General features: G+C 41.7%; 1 protein-coding gene across 7 annotated transcripts in view; it reads right to left on the reverse strand.

The window, feature by feature from the left end:
* Nucleotides 1-11,111: 11,111 nt before the first annotated feature.
* Nucleotides 11,112-17,724, reverse strand: part of SLC22A15 (solute carrier family 22 member 15) — a 78,672-nt gene continuing 72,059 nt past the window's right edge. The window contains exons 9-12 of one of the 7 annotated variants that reach the window (XM_032881351.1): nt 16,360-16,480; nt 14,805-14,877; nt 11,579-11,641; nt 11,112-11,253 (exon numbers count right to left, since the gene is read on the reverse strand). In XM_032881351.1, coding sequence (XP_032737242.1) covers nt 11,164-11,253; nt 11,579-11,641; nt 14,805-14,877; nt 16,360-16,480 — 347 coding nt within the window. In that variant the 3' untranslated portion in view covers nt 11,112-11,163. Of the gene's footprint in view, nt 11,254-11,578; nt 11,768-14,800; nt 14,878-16,359; nt 16,481-17,724 lie in introns of those variants that run through there. The other 6 variants (XM_032881349.1, XM_032881353.1, XM_032881354.1 and 3 more) reach the window with 6 other exon arrangements.

The following is a 17,724-nucleotide window of genomic DNA, read 5'->3' on the forward strand; positions in this document are numbered from 1 at the left end:
GATTCACTCATAAATGTAATCTAAAAAAATAACAAATGGGGTGCCTGGGTGGCTCAGTTGGTTAAACATCCGACTCTTATTTTTAGCTCAGGTCATGATCTTGGGGTCATGAGACTGAGCCCCTCCTCTAGCTCTGAGGTGAGCATGACGCCTGCTTGGGATTCTCTCTCTCCCTCTCTCTGTCCTGCTCTACTCGTGCTCTGTCTGCCTCTCTCTCTCTTTCTCAAAAAAATAAAAAATAAAAAGTAAATAAAATTAAACTAACAAAAAGCAGAATCAGAACTGTAAGTACACAGAACAAACTGTTGATTGCTAGAGGGTTGTGCCAAATGGGGGAGAGGAAGAGGAGATATTGGCCTCCAGTTATGGAACGAGCAAGTCTCAGAATAAAAAGCAGAGTCTAAGGAATATAGTCAGTGATATTATAATTACAATATAATAGAACAGATGGTTGCTATATTTGTGGTGAACCCAGCATAATGTATAAACTTGTCAAATCACAAAGTTTTATACCTGAAACTAATGTCACGTTGTATGTCCACTACATTCACACACACACAAACACACATGCGCGTGTGCGCGGGCGCAAGCACAAAGTCTGAGTCTTGGTTTCAAGACCCATGTCTGTTCTCCGCTTAACTGTTCTTGCCCTGAAGCTTGTCCTCAAAGTCTTTGAAAAAGAAGTGTCCCCTTTCCCTTGAATTAACTCTTTCACAGGAGGCAGGCCCAAAGGGATAATTAAGTGCATGGGCGTTGGCAAGAGACAAAGGGGGATCTAGACCTAGCACAGTCACCTACTAGCTGTGCCCTTGAGAAAGTTACTGAATGACTCCAAGTCTATTATCTTCATCAACCGAGGAGGGATTATAAACCTCCTTAAGAGTGTTGTCCTGAGAAGTATGACATCACCATAGAATGTATTTAACATGGTGAGATGGCGGACGGCATTTGATGCACAAAGGTTGCCATCCCCACTGCCAACATTATCAGCCAGGAGCCCATGGAAACATAAGGCCTGGCTAAGATCAAGAACCCTGCAAGAATCAGAGTAGTATAGCAATCCCTTAAGAAGTGAAGTCAGATGATCCAGGCTTTGCCAATTATTATTTGCATGACTTGGGAAAGTTGCTTAACTGGAGCCTCAGTTTTCTCATCCATAAAATGGAATCAATAACATACATTCCAAAGTTTTCTTCTGAGGATTAGATTTGCCAAGGAATATAAATTTTTAGAACAATGCTCAATATGTGTTATTTCTTTTAACTTAGAACCTAGATTAGAATACAGTACCTAGTAGATACTCAAAATATTTGATGAATAAATGTGATTTTTTTTTCCCTTCCTGAAATAATCCCTAGAATACTAGAAGCTAGTTAAGGAAATCTTTTGATGTTTTGTGCACATCTTCCCAGGATAAACTTGAAGCTATCTGGGGTGGTATGAAGTGCTTGAAAAGAAACTGAGACACACAAAGCTTGGGTGGCCACCCCATTTCTTACTGGATGCCATTTTATGACACCTTTTCAATTAAACTTGATTCTTGATATACTTACCTCAAGTACCTTGTTCCACAAGACCAAACCAACATAAACTTTACTCCTTGAAAAAACTTTACCCCAAATTCTCAGCTGCCTCCCTAGGCCTGTCCCTCTTCTCATCAGCCCACTCCCAGCCTCATCCCTCTCCAGATGGACTGGATTGGGAAGATTATAAATTCTTTCAGTGTGGGAAATTTGTCTCTGTGTGAAGATGTTTGGGAGGTTATTTACAAATTAATGAATAGTGCCTTCTGGGATGTTGCAGACTGGAGAAATAAAGACAACTATTTATTGTCCAACTTCCCCCCTAAGGCTTTATTCCCAGTTGTTTTCAGGTATGTCTTCATCCCTCTGACAAAACATTCCTCTAATAAATCAAAGGTGACCTACATATTAGTCAACATACAAGAGCCAGTCTTTCAGTTACCTAGCAAACAGAAAAACCTAGACATTGATCCAACTCCTAATGATTTTTTTTTCCCTGAATGTACTAATGCCAGGAATCAAACTGACAGGAATCAAACTGAGACCTTTTCTAAACCTTTTACATGTTTCCATTAGATGAACTATTTTAGGAGACCTGGATGTTACAACATTGATGGTTACACCAAAAATTCCTTAATTTAGGAATTAAGATAATACTCTCTATGGGGGCAGGGAAATGTCTCCATTAAAAAAAAAAAATCACCAGACTCTTATTCTGGGGTGCCTGGGTGGCTCAGTCAGTTAAGATCTGCCTTCAGCTCAGATCATGATCCCAGGGTCCTGCTCGATGGACAGCCCGCTTCTCCCTCTCCACCGCTTGTATGCTCTCATGTTCTCTCTCTCTCAAATAAATAAATAAAATCTTAAAAAAACCCTTCATTTATTCTGTAACAGGATGAATGGTATTTGGTAATAAGTCTATAAATACATGGACAAGATTATTATCACTAGTTTTTTATTATTTTTACAACACCACTGACTATATTCTTTATGCTGTACTTTACATCCCCATGACTTCTTCATTCCATAACTAGAAACCTGTATCTCCCACTCTCCTTCCCCCATTTTACCCATCCCTCTACTCCTTCCCCTCTGTCAACCATCAATCTGTTCTCTGCATTATAGGGTCTGTTTTTGATTTCTGTTCATTTCCTAGATTTCACATATAAGTAAAATCATATAGTATTTGTTTCTCTGACTTATCTCACTTATCAAAATACCCTCTAGGTCCATCCATGTTGTTGCAAACAAGAATATTTCATTCTTTTTTTATGGCTCAGTAATATCTCATTTTGTGTGTGTGTAAATATATATACACACATAAAAATGGGATGTGTGTGTGTATGTATATATACACACACACACACATATATACCACTTCTTCCCATATTTTGGCTATTGTAAATAATGCTCCGGGTGCTTGGGTGGTTCAGTCAGTTAAACAGCCAACTCCACTCAGGTCATGATTTCAGTGTCCTGGGATTGAGCCCTGTGTCTGGCTCTTCGCTTAGTGGGGAGTCTGCTTCAGAATTCTCTCTCTCCCTCTGCCCCTCCCACTCTCTAAATTAAATAAATGACTCTTTAAAAAAGTAATGTTCCAAAAAAAATAGGGGTGCACATATCTTTTTGAGTTAGTGTTTTCATTTTCTTTAGGTAAATTCTCAGTAGTGGAATTATTGGACCAATATTCTATTGGTATTTCTATTTTCTATTTCTATTTTTAATTTTTTGAGGAATCTCAATACAGTTTTCCACCATGGCTGCACCCATTTGCATTCCCAACAGTGCATGATGGTTCCTTTTTCTCCACAGCCTCTCCAACATTTGTTATTTTGTGGACAAGATTATTTAACAGTCAACCCTTCTTTGCTTACTTCCATTTTCCAAACAGACATCTCTTGTTAAAGGGGATCATTTCTCTCTGGAATGTGTTCTATTCCTAATTCTAATTTTATACAAAATGGTGAGATTAGGTAGCAAGAAGATTAAAGTGGAATGAAGGTCTTTCTGGTTATCTACAAGTAGCTTTCACAGTTAAGCAATCCCTAGATCCCCTTCTCAAGTTAATTCTGGGGAAGAACTATCCATTTGGAGTACCTTACTTGACAGACCAGTTACACTAATCTTGACTGTTTTGTGCCTGGGCATTCACTTAAAATGTTAAATTCCTACTGTGTCACAAATACAGTGCTAGTTCTGAGATGAGTAAGATACCAACCTTGTTTGCTTTTGAATGCAGTGTAGCAACAGAGCTGATGTGGAGGAGTGGCGAGATATTTATGCATTCCTTCAAAAATATTTGAATGCCTCGGACACAGGGGGTCCGTTGTAATGAGCCAGCTTTAGTAAAAACTGAAGAAAGCCATGTACCTGGTTTTCATAGAGCTTACGGCCTATGAGCGGCTGAGGGAAGACATCATTTATTGAATTACACAATAAGTACTATAATGGAAAAGCATAGGATGCCTATGAGCACATAACAAAGGTGGAAGTAATAACAGAACTGATTTTGATAAGAGACTGCTGGAAACTGTGAAGACACAGCCACAAATAAAACTCAGAAATGAATTCTAGTAGATTTAAATTCTTTTGTTAGCAGTTCATTCTTTCAAACTGTAATTTAAAGACTCCTGGCTTAGCCAACAGGGTCAATAAGATGAACAATAAATATACATTTGAAGTTCTTACCCATGGTCTGGGTCTGGCTTCTTTAACGATGATGAGGTTATTCCATAAAATTTAAAATTATACACTAATGAGCCAGTAGGTCCCGTCTGTCTACTTGGGAGCCCTTGACAATGTATACTTAAAACACCTGTGATAAGCTACGTAATTGCCCCCAGACACCCACATTCCAACCCCCAGAACCTGTGAATGTTACCCTTTATGGCCAAAGAGACTCTACAGATGTGATTAAGGTAAGGATCTAGACACGGAGAGATAAGCCTGGATTATCTAGGCCCCGGGTCCTTATTTAAGACAGAAGCAGAAGATCAGAAGTAGGCGGCTACCTGGCCATAGAAGCAGACACTGTAGTGCTGAGCCAAGCATGCCATGAGCTCTGCAAGCTGTAAGAGACAAAGCATGGAGTTGTCCCTGGAGAATTCAGAAGAAACCAGCACTGCCGACATCTTCACTTTAGCCCCTGAAGACTCATTTTGGAGTCTGACTTCTAGAACTATAATAGAACAAACTTGTGTTGTCTAAAACGACTAAGTTTGTGGTAACTTGTTAGAGCAACAGGAAACTAATACGATACCCTATTACTTACATCAACACAAAAGGACTTTGGGAGTCTTTACGGAAAAGTGAGTGTGACTGGCATTTCCTTACCACTGGTCTTTTCTGTTTCTATTCCTCCTGTAAAAGCAAAATACTCTTCGTTCTCCTCCTCTCTCTTCATTATAGTGCCCATTCAGAGGAAACTCTAATGGAAAGATTAATTATAATAAATAATATGGGAAGACTACTCAAAAGTGAACTGCTGCTCTCTGTCAGTCTCCTTCCTGATAAACTTGAGAATTCTGCTTTCCAATCTAGGCTGTGTTAGAGGCAGGCATATTGGAGACGTAATGGCTCATTTCAGATTACTGTTTTTCTATTTGTTATTATTGAGATTAGTGTGTGTGGGGGGGGGAGACAGGAGGCTTTAAATTATTTGCTGATGACAATCAATCTTTATCACCTCAAAAAGGATGAGCAACGCGGTGAGATGCCCACCTTGATGTTACCGGTATTTCTTCAGTGCCCACTGAAAGAATTAGCATGGGGAAGGGAGGTAAGAGAGGCAGATCACACTCCAGGTGTAGACAGAAAGACACATTCCAGTTTCTTCTTTTACATAAATGAATCCATGAACATTTATATCCATGAACAGGTAACTCGATTGTGCAGCACAATTAGATGGATGCATACTGCCTTTGACGGCAAACAGGAAAGCAAACATCCTGTGATATGAAATGCATCTATAATCATTAAGGGGCTCTAGGAAGCCAATGGATCTGCTGTACCATCACCTGCAAGAACAGCTTAAAGCTTCCATGATTTTAAAACGCTAATGATATGACGTGATGGGCATTTCACCAACTCTCCAGTGCCTCCTGGGGCCGAGTAACTCCAGTCCGAGTCTCGGGATCCACTCCTCCCCTGTGCTGAGCCCCAGAAGGCTGACCTGCGTCCACTGTTATCGAGGAGCTTTCTTGCGCAAAAGGGCTCCTCTTCCCTGGTTTCTGAAAGCTCTGCCCACATCCTGGTAAATCATTCATTTACTAAACTCTCCTCTGAGCTGAGTGTGTATTTTTGGCCCATCTTACATAATCATTTCATTCAATTTCTTGAAGTTATATTTTGAAGCAAAGCAATTCTGTCAGAATCTATTCTCTTTAAAATCAAATGTTCTGTAGGGCTTAGACTGAAGTTATTTTAATACTGATTTGGCTACATCTGCCTTTGACAGTTTCAATAAATAAGTAATCTCTTCTAAGCTTTATACCACAGAGCTCTGGGGTCTCAGCTGAGAAGTTGTTTAAATGTTTCCACAGAGGCAAAGCTCTTTTTCAAAAGAAATTTCACCCTATAGAGAGGAGGGATAAATGAGAGTAACAATGAAATTTCTTTATTTTCTTTTTGCCACAGAGTATCAATAGTCTTGACTGTAAATATGGCATAAAACACACTCAAATCTTCATAATTAGCAAGTCCTCCAGTCGCTCACTAAAGAACTTAACGATGAAATGACTCTGATCTAGCAAAAACCTGCCCACACTATTTTGTTCAAGAAAATGGAGATCTGCCCACCTCCATACATAAAACTCCCGTTTCATTATGTTCTCTGAGTATAAAATTGTACTACGCATTTCCCTACTAAGGTATTTAATTTCATTGTTTTACTACTACTACAATGGACATTTTTATACACATCTTCTTGCACACATGCACTAGACAAGGATTAAGGCCAATATTAAGCTTACCAAGTTTCACCTTTACCAGCTCCACATTTTGACCTGCCTATGAATTGTGAAATCACTTTTCTGGGTCTTTACCAGTATTCTTTTCATTTTAAAGTAAAATAAGATAGAAAATACAAAGCAATGTATGTACAAAGGGTAAGGATTATCTGGCGAAACTTTGTTTTTATATATATGGATATGTATGCAGATGTGGGTACTATGTGTGTCATAGTGTAAAACATTTTCCTTATAATGGGTTAGAGACAAAATATCTAAAAACTATTCTGTGATAAATACCTAGTAGCACAGTTTCTGTATCACAGAATATGCACATTTTCAACCTCACTATTAACATCCAGTTGATGAATAAATTTAGCTTCTATGAGGATGTAAGCAAATTCCTTTTTCTTCGTATCTTTAAAATTCAATTTTATAACTTCCCCCTCAATCTAATGGATTTTAAATATCTTAATGTTGTTTCAATTTACATTTCTCTGACCTGCTGATGAAGTGGAGCATCTTTTCATCTTTTAATTGCCTAACAATATTTTTGTGAACTTCCTATTACTTTTCTTTCTGATTTGCATTTTTTAAGAAAAATCTTAAATGTTATTAAAGATCAAACGTCTAATAAATGACAGGGTTCTAATTTACACCCAGGCAATCTAATTATAAAACTGTTTTGCTTGTAATCCACTGAAATGAGGTACATTTTCATTTTAATTTTATTTTAAATTTTAAATTTAAAATTTCATCTTAATTTCCAATTATTTGTTGCCAGGCCATAGAAATACAATTGATTTTTAATTTTTATATATGGACTACATCCTGTCAACCTTGCACCCAGGCACCCCTCTCCTATATCACTTTCTAATTGTTTTAAAGTTTCGCCCTTTTCTATTTAGATCTTTAATTCACTTGGAATTTATTTTTTTATGGTGAAAAGAAAGGACCTAATTTTATTTTCTTTGATATGGAAACCCAGTAGTTCTCACAACAACATTTGAATAGTTCATCCTTTTCTCACTGATTTGTGATGCCATCTTTGAAAAATGCCAAATCTTTTACATGCTTGGTCTTGTTCTGGGATCTCTATTATGTTCAATTTGTTGTACTTGTCTACTGCCACACCAGTACTATAGATTCTTTACAAGTTTTGATATCTGGAAAGTCAAGTCCCTCTGCTTGCTCTTAATTTCCAGGATTGTCTTGATTTGGATCTTTACTTTTCCATATGAATACTAGAATTATTTTGCCAGGTTCTATGTTAACATCTTGCTCTATCTAGATTCTGTATTGCTCTATCTAGATTCTGTATTTTTCAATCTGTGTTCTACCTAAAATCTTGTTAAGATTTTAATCGATGCTGCCCCTGTCAGTGTTGCTGCTAAAACGGCCTCAGCAAAACCGTATGCCTCTATGACCTTGGACCCCAACTGGAAAAACCGACACATCACAAGCATGACCTCCATGTCACTCCCACCTTTCAAATTCCAGCTGTACCGGACTGATGGACACTAAATAACACCTAGAAGCCTTTGCAAGAGCCTTTTATAGATACTTTTCTAATTTTAGAACGATGATCTAGTAAGAATTTGTAATGGAAGAATAAGTCTTTTGGAAAACTGTATTTTAATTCTGGTATTCAGGCAACTGGTGGCTCAGTGGGTTAAGCATTTGCCTTTGGCTCAGGTCATGATCTCAGGGGATTGAGCCCCAAGGTGGAGTCCATGCTCAGCATGGGAGTCTGCATCTCCTTCTCCCTCTGTCCCTCCTTCTCCCTTGCCCCCACCCCCCAACTCGTGTGTGCTCTTTCTCTCAAGTAAATTCATAAAACCTTTTTAAAAAAATAATTCTGGTATGTTAGTGACAATTATTTCAATGTTTTTGTTAAGAATATAAATCTAGATATTAGAAATTAAAGATACTAATGGTTTCTTCATCAACTTGACCTCCACAAAAATACCTGCCCAGATTATATTCTTAAACAGTGCCTCAGAAACTTTCATTTGCTTCTTATTTGTTGTATTTTACTTTGTTGTATTTTATTGTTAATTTTTAAATACTAAAGAATGTCTATACTGCTTGAAAGCAGCCAAATGACAAATACTGTATTTTCAATGGGCACTGATTTTAACTCCCCAGATCAAGAAACTACAACGCTGTTTCTTTTAATATATCAGTACCAAGATTCTGAATAAGTTTTGACCCTAGAAACTGGGGGTTTCCTATGCATTTACATTTTTCTTGCTGCTTTTGAGAAGAAAAGAAATTTAATTTGGAATACAATAAGAAAAATTTTAAAAGATGCTTTTTTACAAATCATCTGCACAAATCATGTTCCCTGTAAATTAAAAGCTTTCCAATCATTTAATCAGGGCAAATATACACAGGTACACATTCTCCACAATCACTGTTCTTCAACAGTTAATATCAAAAGGAAAAAAAAATCTTTTTATAAAAGGTGGTAGAATGAAAAGTTTAATAATTATGATTATTAAACTTCACCAAAAGACCACCTAGAAAGAACCATTGACCTTACTAGTGACAATTGACTCAAGCAGCTGATAGCCTGCCTGGCCTTTTTAAGTGACATGTGTATCGCCCCCTCCCTTTTTCCAGCCCACCGCTGGGAAAGCAGGAGACCCAGGGATAGAACTAATGGAATCCTCGCTTATTTAGCCGGAAGCAGAGGGAATCCCGGTGCCAGCAGAGAGATGGTTTCCCAACTGGTCTTCAGTTAGAACAAAGCCATAACACTGGTTGCCTTTGGGTGTTGGGCCTATGTTTTTTTTTTTTTTTTTTTTTTAACTTCTAGTTTCCAAATTTTCTCTAATGGGACATGTTATCCTCATAAGGCAAAGAACGCACTAATTGACCAAAGGGCACACATATGTCAGTTGTTTTATTTTTAATGCCCAGCCACTAAGAAGATCTTCTAAGTGTCCTTGTAAGTTCCTCCTCTCTTCTTCTCCTGGTGGTGGGCAGGGTCTCCATCTGCCAGAGATAGACAAGCAGGATTCCACAGTTTGGGGGTGGGGGTCATATTTGCCTGGGATTTATAAAAATGATATTGCAAGCATCATTCACATCCACAGTTTTCTTGGTTAGAAATAGCAATATTTATTAGGTCCTTACTGTGTCTAGGCCCATATTCTTCTGGACACAGCAGAGAGAAACAAACAGCAGGAAAGATGGCCCCTATGTATGAAGAGCTCAAAATATCATCAAAGGCATAAAGGACATAACAATACTTTAACCAATACAAAGGTACAGACTGATAGGGTATAAACCAAGAGGTTAATGTGGAAGCAGTTGGGGAAGTGTCAGAGCCAGCTGGGGGTGATGCCTCCGAGATTTCCAGAAGCAGGCCCCAAGACGTCTTCTCTTTAACTTCAGTGCAACTTCTTTCTCCGAGAGTTAATAAAATGAGAAATTCTGAAGACACAGTAAAGTTCCTGGTTGGGAAAGTGGCCTAAAGCCATATTGCACAAACTTCCTGACTCCAGGTTAACACTCCTACTTGAGATAGCATTCAAGTTTCGAGGGAAACAGGTCCTTTCAGCATATGATTTTAGAAAACTATGTGTGACAGACTTATTTGAAAGTTGGCAGTACTTCATGAAAAAAACCACACTTCCTATGAAATTACTTGCTTTCCACTCTGACACAGAGGCAGGGACTGACCTGGAATTAGAAGTGTTCAAGTTCTTAGCGGTTGCCTAAGTACCTCATTGCACAACGCAGAAAACAGAACGAAAACCCGTGACAGATCATTTTCTTTTCTTCCTTATAAAAGCTGCCCCTTTTCAAATGCTTGACATGTCTGTCACGCTGTGGCTGCCCTCCACCTTCACGAAGCTTCATCCCTTAGTGAGCCCAGTTCTGAAGTGATTGCTGGTACTGGAATCTGAGATGGACCGGTGTCTGGAGATGTGCCCAAGTCAGGACTGAGGAAGTGACACAAGCTGCCTGTCAAAGGGAGTGGACCGGGAGCTGCAGCACACCTCTGGCTTTGAGAAAAATTGCTTAAGTACAGTTGGCTTTTTCAGGGGATTGTCTGTGGGGCTCAAGACACAGGGTACTCAAGCCAACCCTGAGCCTGGGAAGCGAGTGGGGTGGACCCACCTCTCATCAGTTAGGGGAAAGCTGGAGGCCTTGGGCCACACACAATGTCCTCTCAGTGCTTTTCCTCTGGCATGAAACTGGAATGCGAACACCAGTCGGCCTGGAGAGATTCCTGGTGAGGCACAAATGATAAGGGGTAGATGTCAAATATGGTATTAGGATGAAATCTTAAGGATGGTTTATCTTAGCCCACTAAGAGGGCAGAAGGAATTTTACATGTCTGCCTTTAGGCATGATCAAGGATAAGCAACACGATCAGACTTCCAGAAACAAATTAGCTTTCCACTCTGGCATGTGGATTGGAGCTCTCTGGCCAGAAGTCATGGTTCAGAAATAAACCTGAACTGCCGACTAATGAACGACTACTCGCTCAGTACAGTGATATCCTCACTCATGAAATCTCTTCTCCATCTTCCTTTGCACCTGAAAAAAACGAGCCGCGCTGAGGATCTTCTGTGTGTGTGCAAGCCTGTACTTCCACAACTCTCGACGCTTCCCAGGAAAGCCTGCCTTCGCAAGAGGCGAGGAGATTGTCTGCTTGTGACGTGGGATCCGGGGCCACTTCACTTAATCATCTGGGTTTCTTCGTCCGCATCGAAGAACTCTTCCTCTTCCTCACTCTCACTGCCTACAGTGTCATCCTTGTCCTCAGACTGAAACGGGAAAAGAGAACCAGAATGGTCACATGACACCATGACATTTCTAAAATGAAAATTACTAACTAGCACTCAACCGACAAATGAATCTTTATGACATCTTCTCCCCTAAGATTTCACCCTAAAGTGTTCTACAAAAGTGAATGACTCACCGGCCATCTTCATTTCTCTAAAAAACCAGCTGCTATTAATCCCATACCTTTGTTTTCCAACAGCTTTGCTTGGTTCTATTAAATGTAACCAGAACATTCTCTCCTCCTGCTCCCCAAACTGTCATCCTCCCAAGTGATACTTGTGAATGATTAAGAAAACCACACCATACCTGTGGGGGATCCAAGGTCTGTAAGGACAACGCTTCCTCCCCCAGTCTCCGATATGAATACACCTGAAGATCAGAAAATGTCTCTAGCAGTGGGCTGTTAAGGGTTTCCGGCAATAACAAACTCAGGAGGCCCGAAGTCAGGCCGGTGGCTCCAAAGATAATGAAGGGTAAAGACCACTGCACATATCTCTGTGGGGGCAGGGAGTAAAACAAAAACATGAAAACTCGGTATCTGGTTCCCAGCATGTGACATCAGTAGTCTGTGCCCGAGGCATGGCCATGCTTACTATCCAGGTCATGCCTTCCCACTAGAATACACTAGAAGCCACTTCTTCCCCCATGGAGAGTTACCCTGGAAAATCATGGAGTGGTTGCTCAGGCATGGAGAAGTGGGGGTGAGTACACAGAAAAGCCTCAGAGGTATGAGGATCAGAATGGAAGTGGGGGGTGGGTACTGCTTTCACTGCAGGCAACTCCCTTAGATCACAGGGATCTCCACATACACGTTGCTTGGGAGGTACCCCAAAGACTTGATCACCATAAACTTTAAAGTTCTCCACACTCGTATCAGCCAAACCATCCCCCCACCCACCAAGCTCGCTGATTCACTTAGCACTGAGTAAGGGACGGGAGGGGCTCGTAGGGAGAGATAGGGAGGGGGCTCTGTGATCAGGTTCACAGCAATCCCCCAAATGTGGAGGTGTGAGGAAACCAGAGATAAAGGAAAACACCAGATTGCCTTGCCCTAGGTGTCCCTGGAGGGGGTCTTTTTTATGACAGTCACCTGGGATCTAACAGAGAATAACCCGATCCTTAAAAAAAAAAAGTAAGCTGTTAAAGATGTTATCACTGGTCCTTACACAAAGGTGCTATCAGTAGAGAAATTAAAAAGATTTAAGTTCCCTGGTTAGTATTCAATAAAAGACCTACCCTAAAAGCCCTCAGGGGCAGCAACCCTGTTGGGGCCCCTCTCTCTCCTGAGAGCTTTTTTTTTTTTTTTTTTTCCTCTGTATCCCTGGTTAATAAAAAATCTATCCCTTTCCTCTCTCCTTTGTCCACAAGATTCATTCTTCAACTCCAGGAGACAAGAACCCCGCTCTCCCACTTCAGCAACATACCTGGGAGGACAAGGGTTAAAGGTATGAACATCCTGAAAAGAAAAAGAAAAACCTAAAGAACCCTGGCATGTCCGTGCGGTTCGGAAACTACCCGAACCGAACAGGGAGATACAGCTTTGCTTCAGAGATCCAACAGACATTCTCGGGAAAATGTAGAGTTTCTCCAAACACAAACAGGTTCAAAGATAACAGCACAGAAAACTGTGTGCTGCTCTCCAGCCACTGGCATGTTGCTTTGGGGGCCTTTCTGAGCTCATTAACATTCCTGAGTTCTTGTTAGGAGTTGTTTAGCTTTATCTTATTTGGGCTTCCAAATTGTGGGGATAGGACCACTCCTAGTTAGGATATCCTCTGCCTGATTTTTCAGAAGTAAAGAGATGATGGACAAGGCAGTGCAGGGGACGGAGGTAGCCAGGCAGAATCTCACTTCTGGATCCCACATTCACACACAGGTCCAACACTGTGGGTGTGCTGCTGAGTCACGGGGGACACAACGCTCTCACCTCTTCTCAACTGAGCAGGAACAGAGACCCAGGGCTAGGTAGTCAAATGTTCTAGGAGAGCCAGACAGAGTCCAGAGATCTTTAGAGATAAGCCCCTAATGTCCCACACGCTTTACAGAATGGGACAAATATATATTAGAGGAAGGCTCTGACCGGGTGAAATTAAGCAGGAGACATGGAAAGAGATACTCATGAAAAGGAAGTGTACTGCAAGTCAAAGATAGAAAGACAGAAAGACCAGAAAGATTGAAAGGAAGAAAGAAAGAGAATGAAAAGGTCACGGTGGGATTTCAGAGACACCCTCCTATACTAGTGAGACCAGGAAACCAAAGAGATGCTGTGAGAGAAAAGGCTGGTTTTCCCTTTGCTGCTTTTCCTGCTTCTCCGGTTGCTCAGACCTGCACCCCCACTTGACTTTACACAGGCTTATAATGCAAATCACACAGGTCCTTCTTGCAGGGGCCAAGACTTAATGATTTCTCTAGAGCAGATAACATCTCCGGAAGGACCAGGGGAGAGCGACCAGGTGAAGCTACTGTATGCACATTCCAGACCACAGGAGACTTCTAGACATCTTCATGCCAAGACCCCTTGGCTCCAAGAAATAACACTGGTGCCCTTGTCTTTGTTCTAACCGGTTCCTGGATGCCTGAATGCCTGAGAGGACACATACACCAGACCACTCGCAGCCCCCTGGACAAAGACGAGACTCCCTCCTTTCCTTTCTGAGCCTCCCAGTCACTCCGTCTGTATCTGGTCTCTCTGGATCTTCAATGAACTGTTTCACCTCCTGCCGGCTCACTTGACTGCCATGCTGCGTGAAGCCAAGGACTCTCTTGGCTGGTCCTGCAGGAACCCCCTGGGTGCTTGGACCTGGCCTGCCGGCATGGCTAGGAGGTGGGGAGAACAGCTGTCTACAAAGCACATCCAGTCACCCTTTGTTGAGTACTGGCTGGGAGGGCCACAGGTTGGACCCAGCAGAGACATGTGCAGGGGCTCTGTGGATTAATCCATCACCGAACCAGAACATTTCAAGACTGGAAGGATTTTCAGGGCAGCTCTTAAGTCTACCCTCTTTCTCTTGACTGTGAAATTTAGAAAACGCTAAAAAGCTCTTAATAGACCCACGACTAGGCATGTTTCTCTTCTAATTTTCTTGTCTAAGTGGTATGACTTTGGGCAAGTTATATAGCCCGTTTCTGCTGAATTTCTCCTCTTTAATAGAGGATAATAACTATCCCTGCCTCACATGGTTCTTGTGAAGCTTGCGACAAATGTTGAAGCGCTCGGCACAGAGCCCAGCACACTGCAGAAGCTTCACAAATATTCACTGACTGACTTATGAATGGAGACAGGAAGAGGCATGCCGGTATTAGCTAACTCTCCAATGAATGCAGATAAGCAGACACTCAGAGTCTCGAGGGTGAGAGCATCCTGGGTCAGAGCCCCTGTGTCCTGAGCGATACGTAATCTAAAAGGACAAGCTTCCCACTCGGGGCAGGCTGATCTTCAGTGGCAACTGTTTGCTACCACGTTGTAAGCAAAGGTACAAACATTTCCAAAGCAGAGAATCCAGAAAAACAAAACCAGGAGGTACAAACCAACCAGTGAGGGGATGAAGGGAGCAATAATCCCACCAACTCGGGAGAACATAGAACAAGTTCCAAGCCCAACGTTCCTGAAAGGCATAAAAAAAAATGGAAAATCAGTAAGTTCTGGGGCAGGGGAATGTAAAAACCCTGTAATGGGCCTATAATAATAAATCCCAAGGTGGAAGAAGCATGGTCTCCTTTAGAGCAGTGAAACATTCTGGAACATTCTGAGGTTCTGGAAATGTTCTGTAACCACACTGTCCAATATGAAAGTTGCTAGACACCTGCTGCTACGAGCACTGGAAATGGGGCTAGTGAGAACAAGGAACTGGGTTTTTCATTTACTTCATTTTAATTAGTTTAAATTTAAATAGCCACACGAGGCTAGTAACTACCACACTGGACAGTGCAGTTATCACAGAGGACGGTGCAGAAATGACCATGAGAATATTTCTTGTCCAATGTTCTTAATGGGTTTTTGTGTGTGAGGTTTCCTATGAATTGATATACCCATGGAGAGCCAGGGTTTTATGATCTGAGAAGTCTGCCCATTTATTTAAATTCAACTAATTGACGATTCAAGGGTCAGGCATATGAATACGAATTGAGCACATATTCTCAGGAAACCACGAACATTACCTTTGTGAGGAGTACAGCCATGCAAGTGATGGGAGGGAGTGGGAATGAGAGTGGTTACAGGTGGGGTGGCCAGATATCACCCTTTTGACCCAGCCTGATTGCTCTCAAAAGTGTCCCAGTTTGGACAAAATGGTCATCCTAGCATCACAGCTGGCAGCCAAAGAAAACAGGTCAGAGGAATAATTAGGAAATGACTGGCTCATCACAGACAGCCTGGGAAAAACTCGGGGGGAAAGGGATTTAAAATTAATAGGCAGAAAGAATCATTAAGTTTGCAGGGATGAGGGAAACATTTGGAATGATCTCTGAAAAGCCTGGGGAAGTGCTGAGCTAGGGAACCCCTGCCTGGCCCACAAAGGCAGTTCTAAGAAGACTGAGCCACATCCCTGCCCTCCACGTTTGGTTTTCAGACTTATTTTATGAGGGGAAACTTCAGACAGAATATGTTCCCTTTGATAGGAGCATGTCCTACTCATTAGAAACCACATTTATAAACTAATATGGAAACCTCATCTTCACTTCTAAGTGGAATTACCTTTTTAACAATGTGTATATTTTGGGTGAAGATGTAGGTTCCGTGACAACAGGGACCAAGTCCCCTTGCCTGACAGGTGCCTGAGACAGGATGGGTGACTGAATAAATCCAGTCTGCTGAAATCAAGATGGCATCCGAGCAGTCTTTGGGTGATGGGATGTGTTTAGTGTAGAGGACTTCTCTCACGATTTACATGAGGGAACTTAGCTCAAAATATAGCTACGTTTTCCTCAGCCAAGTGGGCCGAGTGCAGTCCACACAGGCAGTTTCTGGGCTTAAGCCAGCTTGCTGAACTGTTGCTGGCCCACCCTAACTATGGTCCCGGTGGAACGAGAACCATACCTCCGCTGTGGCAAGCGTCTACCACAAAACATGCAGGGTGTGTGAGGCGCACCTGATGACCGTGGGGTACAGCTCAGAGGTGTAGATGTACACCACGTTAAAGGCCGCGCTGATCGTCAGCTTCCCGAGCAGAGACAAGGAATGGCTATTCACCACTGCAAACACACCTGTGTCTGAGGAGGACAAGGGTAAAACACCGTGAGGTCCTTCAGGGAGAAAAATGCCTTTGAGTGACACACTGACTTCTGAAGGAGCCAGAGACGCAAGTACTGATGTCGAACAGTGAGGAGGTGGTATGACAGGTTACCCATTCAGGCTGAGTGAGCACACACAACACATGCATGCAAATATTCTCCCAGTGTCTTGCCCAACCCCCTGAAATCTTCCACAGTGGAGGTCATGGTGGGGATTAAACTTGCTTCCTCCTCAGTGACAGAGCTCTTGGAAAACTATCCTGTGGTAAAGCAAGCTTCATGGGGATGGTAAGTCTCACCCAGCACAGAGGCTACTTGCCTCTCCTTTCCAACGTGGCTCACCAACCAGTGACATGAAATGGTGGTTAGCCTGACAAGCTCTGGTGCGTGCGGGGACTAAGTCTGACGGATATAAGAGGCAGAGGGGAGGTCCAGGAAAACCACTCTCTTCAGTGTGCATTTCTTGGTGTTCCATTGGAAGATAAGGAATAACCCCGTTAAATGACTACCAGAGGGTATAAATCATTAATGTTCTTTAAAGAACAAGACTCTAAATATGGAACTACTTTTAATTTTTCTTCCTGCCCAACTTCTTACTTGAATTACTAATCACTAATGATATTTCAGTTTCTGAATAGATAGTTTCTTAATGTTACAGATATTTCTTAATGTTATCTCTTTACATAAAATGCAAAAATACAGATTATGGCAGTTCATTTCCCTATCAAAAATACTATCAATTATCCTGTGGTTCTTTCCTTTATTAACATTTTTCTCCCCAGGATCTTGCAATGCAATCATTCCCTTTCAAACATATTTAATCTCTCCCTTCAATAACCCGGAGAGCAGACTCTGCTCTCAAAATAACAATTTATCCTTCTGAGGAATAAAATCTCATCGACTGTGTTGTACTTACCCCCTTGACTAGCAGACATCTTCAATGAGTGACCAATTCTCCATTTCCCCAAATAACCTGCCCTGTAGCTCACTACAATCTGGCTTCCGATAGCATGCTCTCCTCAAAGTCCTACTCTTGAAGGTCAACAGCAAGATCCTAATCACCAAAGTAATTGCCTCTCATTCTCCTTGACATTTCTGCCAAATAGGATACACTTGTCCCCTTCCTTTGGGCTGCTTGCATGGCCCACAGAAACCACTCTTTCCTTAAATAACTCAAAAGCTATATTCCTTCCTTCCTTTGACCTCCACTGTCCCTAGTCCCT

The sequence above is a fragment of the Lontra canadensis genome, unplaced genomic scaffold (genome assembly GCF_010015895.1).
Source record: "Lontra canadensis isolate GAN:19392208 unplaced genomic scaffold, GSC_riverotter_1.0 scaffold75, whole genome shotgun sequence".
Classification (NCBI taxonomy): Eukaryota; Metazoa; Chordata; class Mammalia; order Carnivora; family Mustelidae; genus Lontra; species Lontra canadensis.